Below are 7796 nucleotides of genomic sequence, written 5' to 3' on the forward strand. Positions count from 1 at the left end.
CACACACACACACACACACACACACACACACACACACACACACACACCACACTGCAGGTGTCCACATCACACACACATACACACATTATTTTGCATTATTAACATGCAAATGAAAAGCTCATTATGCTATTGTAACCAAACCTGCACCTTTAATCACCTCTTGAGAAACGTGACGCGAACACCAATTCACGACTTATCTCACAATGTTCTCCCCGGACCGTCCGCATCAGAACCAGTCGCCATGAAAATAAAAAGTTGACATAAAATTGCCCCGAGTCAGCAACGCACTTTTCTTGTTTCTATTTCTCACTACTTTTACTTCGTATTTCTTTTCATGAATCACACAAATTTCCAGCTCAATCTGCGGCTTAAGTGCCATGCTGTTACGTCAGCAGGCATAGAAGCTCTCACACACACACACACACATACCTGCAGCAATGACACAAGAAATAAGAAACCTCTGCTTCAATACAAAAACACAACGAATGAATGAAGACAAGAAAGGTGTCTTCAGCAGTCCTTTTACACTGTTTAGGCAGACCACGCTGTGTTTTAGTGCCAACACTAAAACAGCCCTGGAAATATATCAGTACATGAGGAGGATCAATAACAGAGGAATTGGATTTTCGACAGTGGAAAGCTGAAGCTTAATAACCACACAATCATAAATCTCGATGACAAGGTGAGTTACGATGAGAAATGTCCAGAAGCTCCACAAATGTATCAAAGCAGAAAGGAGGAGCACAACACAAACACTGTACATGTCGCTGCCTATGACTCATAAACAATAAGCTGTAACATTTGGATAAATTGACTCAAATGTAGGTTAGAGGTAAGTAGCCTGGATTCAGAAAACGAGGTCAAAGCTATTACCATCTATCAAAATCTCATTAAATGTCTTTAAGGACAACAAATCAAAGTGCGTTTTTTTTTTATTTTATTCTTTAATCAGAGAATGTGCAGCATAATCTGTTCAGCCCACAGCAGTACATTTTGTGCAACCCTATTTCCTTCATTCAGGAAGTACCTCTGACACAGCAGACTGTGACTTATGGGAACTAAGCGGATTGCCAAGAAAACAGAGACTTGACAGGGAATCAAGCGAACCCTTCACCGTGAACTGTCAAGAGAATGTAAAGTAGGGAGCGGGTGAGCCGAGTTCAGCCATCCACTGACGTGATTCAGATCTCTTAAGGATTATAAATACAAACGCAGATCTGCAGTAGTCCTGCTGACAGAGACATTACACTCTCAGGTCTCGGGACACGGAGAAAACTACATTTTAAAAAATGTGTAATATCTGCAGGAAAAGATGCCCGAGTTAATCTGTATCTGAATTCTGCTTTGTCGGCAGATGCTCCAAAAGAGGAAAAGTGCTGCCTATTCGAGAGGCGCAAAGTACTGTGGAGGCCAGAAATAGCTCCGGTCAGGTAAGCATGAATGATGTAACAGGAACAGGAAGAGGGCTCTCTGCCAAGTCTCGTAGTCTACGACACTGACAGCCGCAGCCGGTGTTTATGAATGAATAACGCTCAGGGTCCTAATGACACCCGGGACTGACTCAGTGCAGGGAGGCTCAGTGGGCGGGAACTGGGTCGGGATGAGTTGGGGAAGCATCCATAATGGGCCTGGTGTTGAAAAGGTGACTTTCAAACCCCCCTTCATTTTCATTTTGTCTCCATCTACACGTCTGGAACTCAAGCATACCTCCACACACTCATTTACTGACCAGGGCTCGATCGGATTTAGAGCCTAAAGGATTAGTGCGTTAATCAATTAGGTGATCAACAGAAGAGTTGTCGAGCAAAACTACAAATATTCTGTTTCCTTGTACTTCAATGTGAGTTTTTTTTGATAGTGAAAAATCCTAAACACACTTCAAGTTGCAGTAAAATTGCAAAGCAAAACCTCGCTAGTTGTCATCCCTGTATGTTTCAATGAGTTAACACAACACTCAAGTTGTTTTTGCAATTATGCTGATTCAACCTCTATGTGTTCAACGCAAGCCTAAAACGCCCTGGAGGACCCCAGAATCCGTTTTAGACCCCCCCTCAACGTGGGTTGTCTATTCCCTGATCACTGTGTGAAGCTGGAGGTGGTGCCACTTTATGAGCAACCACAGCAGATGCTTATTCATCGAGTGTCAGCATCAAGGAAGGGTGACGCATCGCTTCAAGGGGGGGGGGAGGACGTTGAGAAGAGACCAGCATCTCCATCCGACTACAAGTATTCCCTCACGACTACAGCGGAGCGGCAGAGCGGAGGCGGCGGTGCGGCAGCGGCAGCAGCATCAGCATCAGCGGCAGCAGGGGCTTTTCCTCGTCCTCCACCTCCTTTGACTGCCCACACATGAATGAACACAGCAGATGACACTCAAACACACCCACAACAGTAAGGGGAGGGGAACAGCGGTTCTCCTCCTTACATGAAGACATTAATAAAGTCCTCGTTCACACAAGGAATCTTTGTATGAGTAAATAAACAAAATGCCATTCAGCAACAGTACCGTGAAAAGTCTCCCAGTGGCATCCCCCCTGCTGTGCTGTCCGTTGAGACTATAGCTCCGGTGTGATTTAATGATTGATCAGCACAACCCGCTCTGCTAACGTCACACGGACTTTTCTACGGAGCCGGTCGCCCGCAGGGCTCTGTCAGACAACCGGTGCAGCTAAACCTGGAGGAAGTGACAGCTGAATAGCATCTAACGGAGGGTCTCGTTACCCCTTTAATCTCCTCTCTTACCTCCCACACATAGCAGGGACATCTCTGGTAGCGGTGTGAGCGTCCCCGGCTGTCCTCTACTGAGAGCTCCGTGATTTGTTTGGTTAGTCCGTTCGTCTCTTGGTTACAAAAAAAAAAAACACCTTTACCCGCCCAACCGTTACCCTAAATGGTACCGGAAGCCAATTAGTATCATGTCAGAACCGCTCGTCCCTCGCGCTGCAGAACCGTTGCTCTTTTGACAGGACAAGACACAAGAGAGTGAAATCCTCGCCCCCCTCTTCTTCCTCCTCTGCATTGCCTCAGCTCTCCTCTGCTCCTCCTGCGCGCACAGCCATCTTGTTTCAGCAGCAGCAGCAGCAGCACCCTCCGCGCGAGGACAGTTCCCCCGCGCCGCCCTGACGTCACGGTTGATGAGAAGCAGGCGGAGAGAGAAAGGGGGGGCTCGCGGTGGGGTGACCGCGAGGAGACACAGACGGGATGGGGCTGAATTAATACCGGCCTGGCCGGTCTGGTGCACTCAATGATGGCTTCAAGGAATTTCATTCATTGTTTTCAAAGTTACAAAGCATTTTAGAAAAAGTTGTTTTTTTATCTAATATACCCAGCTTTGTCAACTTAATTTAATGTATTATTGTATTTATTCAATTACACTTTACATCTCTGCAATCAATTCACATTTTAACTGCATGTCAACACATGTTTGACCGGAATATATAATAATAGCCAGGGCCAAACACATTCTGATTCTTAATAATGCTTGAGGTCATGAGTCCTAATCCCCCATTTTTCAAATTACATATTTATTTCCCATACGACGGACTAAATCTTCTTTCTGAGCCTCATTCTACCAGGGATAACATTATTATAGGGTGGATTATTTTAGATTGATCTGCAGGTAATACGATTCAATTAAACTACTGGAATCAGCCTACGTGAACCAAATTATGTAGTTGTAATTGTAGAATGTAAAGTCCCCTCACGTTCCCAGAAAAAAATACAGAGTACATGACCTCATTGTTCTTACAGTCCTGAAAATAATAATATTAAGTAATGTCTGTTGACTTGCTGTGTATTAAGTGTAGCCTAATATTTACCCACCAAAGATTGCAGTTTCCACAAATATTACAACATAGATCTCATGGAAAGTATATGGAAGATAAGGAAAATAGTATTTATTATTTTTTTATGTTTCAAAGTAATTTGTTGGCTTAATAAGGCAAGCAGTAATTTGTAATATGTTTGCTAGAACCAAAGTCTCAGTGAAATTTTGCACGCTTTCTGTTGAAGAAATGTAGGTGAACTGGGATAAAAGAGTTGCTTGTTTCATGCAATCCTATACTTGTATTCTTATATTTTGTTAAGTCAACTAGAACACCTTCAAAATATTTGTTTTTTAACAATAGCTGGGGAGATTGCTGCTGCAGCTGCAATAACATGCATATAAGCCACTTTCATATATTAATTGACAGTCAGCATTGATGATGATATGGTATCATGGAATCATTGGTAGCACGCTGGGTCAAAGATTTACATTGTTCCTTTATCAAAGGCATCCTGAGTTGAAATGTGATCTGGCCAGTTGTGCCCAATGAATGCACTTGGGAGAGTTATGGGCCGAGGTCTGGACTCTAATAGACAGTTTCCGAACTCTCCTCAGTGGGGATATTTAAAACAGGGACTACCAAAGCTAATGATTGTGCCTAGAGATAACCCTAAAAGTTAATAGCATACTTTAGATATAATCAATCAGAAACAGGCGTGTTTGCTATAGAGTAAATACTGGTGTGAGGGGGAAATGGACCTCACGCTCAGGAGAGCACGTAGTAGCCTAGTACCAATAACAGACGCCAGGGGGCAGCTGTGACTGTCGAGTACTAGAAATACTTAAAGCGACGAAGAGTGTTGTTTACGCCTACACTCGGTTCAAGATGGCTGCTGGAGACAACAGCGGTAGGCCTCCTTGCCTTAATTTCTCCGGTCCGGGTCCTTTGGGAAACAGCCAGCCCAGCAACAGCGTTTTCTCCATGCCAGCGTCCAACGGCGGAGCGGCCGGTGCGGGAGGCGGAGCACAGGGAGCGGGGAGGCGACCCAACCCGCAGCTGGGGCCTGGTGGCGGAGACAGCAACGGTGTTTCGAGCGGAGCTCAGCCGACTGCGCAGAACTCCCTGCAGCAGTCCGCTGCGGCAGGTGCTGCGGCAGCCGGAGTAATGGCCACCCCGGCGTCCAACATGGCAGCCACCGCAGCGTCAAACGCGTCGGCGTCGGGAGCACCGAGCGCCACTCCGGCAGCTGCCTCTGTGCTGGTGTACCGAGAGCCGGTGTACAACTGGCAGGCGACGAAGAGCACCGTCAAGGAGAGGTTTGCGTTCCTCTTCAACAACGAAGTGCTCAGTGACGTTCATTTTCTAGTGGGCAAAGGAATGGGGGTTCAGAGGATACCTGCGCACAGGTAACGTAAATAAGCTTTTTTTTCTTTAAATATGAGCTAGCTAACTGTGAATCTGAAAAGCGAAAAGGCTTCTTTTTCTTTGCTGCTGCTGATTGTTGACGTTGTCAGGTTTGTTCTGGCCGTGGGGAGCGCAGTGTTTGATGCCATGTTCAACGGTGGGATGGCGACGACCTCAACGGAGATAGAGCTTCCTGATGTGGAGCCAGCTGCCTTTCTGGCCCTGCTAAAGTAAGCAGTGTGTGAGGGCGAGGGCGTGCCACTTAAACTGGTGATTAGGCTGTCCTGAAAGTGGGCGTGTTTTTTAAAACATGTTTTATTTGTCATCAGAATTTGCGGGTGAAACACAGCTCAGACAATGCAACATACAATATGTATATGTATTTATCACATGATTAGAATTAATCAAGCATACAAGTCAATACATTTGAAGTGGCGATGTCTGATATAACTTGTGGTCCTGCTGCAGGTTTCTCTACTCTGATGAAGTCCAGATCGGGCCTGAGACGGTGATGACCACGCTATATACAGCTAAAAAGTACGCAGTGCCGGCACTGGAGGCTCACTGTGTGGAGTTCCTCAAGAAGAACCTGAGAGCAGACAATGCTTTCATGCTGCTCACACAGGTCTGCTGCTTCACCCCCCCCCCAGCAATGACTGTAGACCAGTTCCTGCATGTGACTTGACGTAAAAATGTTTCTTTAACCGGCGGGGTGTTCATCGTTTCAGGCACGGTTGTTTGACGAGCCTCAGCTTGCCAGCCTTTGTCTAGAGAACATTGATAAGAACACTGGGGATGCTCTCGCCGCTGAAGGCTTTACGGACATAGATTTGGGTAATGTCCCCCTGTGAGTGTCATTATTGCCACGTGTTGTTTTTCAGAATAACGGCCTAACTGACCATTGAGTTTTCCTCTCTCCCTCTCTTAGATACATTGGTGGCGGTGTTGGAGCGGGACACTCTCGGGGTGAGGGAGGTGCGTTTGTTCGCTGCGTCGGTGCGCTGGGCAGATGCGGAGACTCACAGACAGCAGCTGCAGCCAACGCCCGAGAACAAACGCAAAGTGCTGGGCAAAGCTCTCACGCTCATCCGCTTCCCTCTCATGACCATTGAGGAGTTCGCTGCAGGTGAACAGAAACGCAATGAAACTGTAGCTTTACACACACACACACACACATCCTGTGCATCTGAGCCTGACCCTTGTCTTCGGGTCTTGTTGTCGGCCCGTCAGGTCCAGCCCAGTCGAATATTCTGACTGACAGAGAGGTGGTGAGCCTCTTCCTTCACTTCACTGTGAACCCGAAGCCTCGCGTTGAATTCATTGATCGGCCTCGCTGCTGCCTCCGCGGGAAGGAGTGCAGCATCACGCGCTTTGGGCAGGTGGAGAGCCGCTGGGGTTACAGCGGGACGAGCGACCGCATACGGTGAGTGAGGAGCAGACCATCTTAAAAAGATAATTACATCTTACTCTGTCAATCAATGCCTCTGTAAATATTTAGTTATTGTGTATGAACTAAAAATACGTAGTCAACCATTGTACATACATCTCTATAGCTATCATTCCCTCTCCCCTCTTGATGTGTTCCCGTTGTGTTTTCCCTCTCAGGTTCTCAGTAAACAGAAGGATATTTGTGGTTGGGTTCGGTCTCTACGGCTCAATACACGGACCCACAGACTACCAAGTTAACATACAGGTGTGGAGCCTGAACCCTTCAGAAAGTTTGTGTCTGGTTTCACTGTACGTTGGAGGCATGCACTATAACATATTTTGGACGTTTGTGTCTCAATGCAGATCATTCACACAGACAGCAACACGGTGCTGGGCCAGAATGATACAGGCTTCAGCTGTGACGGGTCAGCCAACACCTTCAGAGTCATGTTCAAAGAACCGGTGGAGATATTACCCAACGTCAACTACACTGCCTGTTCTACACTGAAGGTCCGTGATGTGTTGGTGATAATACCACATACACATGCAGCACTACGCTTTTTAGGAGTACATTCCAGTCTAGGAAAAGATGCATGTTTGTTTTCTAGGGCTGCAACTGATTATTATTTAGCGTTATCATTTGGTTGATCAATTGTCAAAAGCTAGTCTTTAAATGGCTTTTTTGGCTTGACCAACAGTGCACAAATCTAAATATATTTAAATGTACTCTCATTAAAAGAAAACTGAGAAGCTTGACTTAATAGTAATGAAATAATAATTAGTTGATTGAGTAATCGATTAATTGACAAAGCATTTCAGCTGTAGTTTCTTTTCCCCCTTTATGGACATTTTTAGAATATCTAATCTGTCACTATGCAGCGCTGGCGTTACCAGTTTATTCCACCTCTCTGTCTGTCTGTCTTGCAGGGCCCAGACTCTCATTATGGGACTAAGGGAATGCGAAAGGTAACGCACGAGTCATCGTCCACTGGCACAAAGACGTGTTTCACTTTCTGCTACGCGGCGGGCAACAACAACGGCACGTCTGTAGAGGACGGACAGATTCCTGAGGTCATCTTCTACACATAGTCACCTCCTGACATTGCAACGATCTTCCATCAAATGTGACAACCTGACACCAGCGCGGGGCCGCACCTCAGCAGCCGTCTCTCAGACATCATACTGTTCTCCCCCCCC

The 7796-nt window shown here is 46.3% G+C and overlaps 2 protein-coding genes across 2 annotated transcripts in view; one reads left to right on the forward strand and one right to left on the reverse strand.

Annotated features, from left to right (window-relative positions):
• The window catches only part of LOC116387407 (protein unc-13 homolog A), a 30894-nt gene extending 25891 nt beyond the window's left edge, over positions 1–5003 (reverse strand). Inside the window, exon 1 of the mRNA XM_031854438.1 lies at positions 2743–5003. Coding sequence (XP_031710298.1) covers positions 2743–2764 — 22 coding nt within the window. The 5' untranslated portion in view covers positions 2765–5003. The remainder of the gene's footprint in view (positions 1–2742) is intronic.
• On the forward strand, positions 4609–7789 carry LOC116387410 (BTB/POZ domain-containing protein 2). Its single transcript, XM_031854442.1, has 9 exons — positions 4609–5173; positions 5282–5401; positions 5640–5796; positions 5900–6005; positions 6100–6297; positions 6402–6594; positions 6777–6864; positions 6963–7109; positions 7527–7789. Exons 1-9 carry the CDS (start codon positions 4653–4655, stop codon positions 7686–7688), a joined length of 1692 nt encoding a protein of 563 aa, XP_031710302.1. The 5' UTR covers positions 4609–4652; the 3' UTR covers positions 7689–7789.
• The last annotated feature ends 7 nt before the right edge of the window (positions 7790–7796 follow it).

This window comes from Anarrhichthys ocellatus, unplaced genomic scaffold (genome assembly GCF_004355925.1).
Source record: "Anarrhichthys ocellatus isolate YVR2014 unplaced genomic scaffold, GSC_Weel_1.0 scaffold15, whole genome shotgun sequence".
Classification (NCBI taxonomy): domain Eukaryota; kingdom Metazoa; phylum Chordata; class Actinopteri; order Perciformes; family Anarhichadidae; genus Anarrhichthys; species Anarrhichthys ocellatus.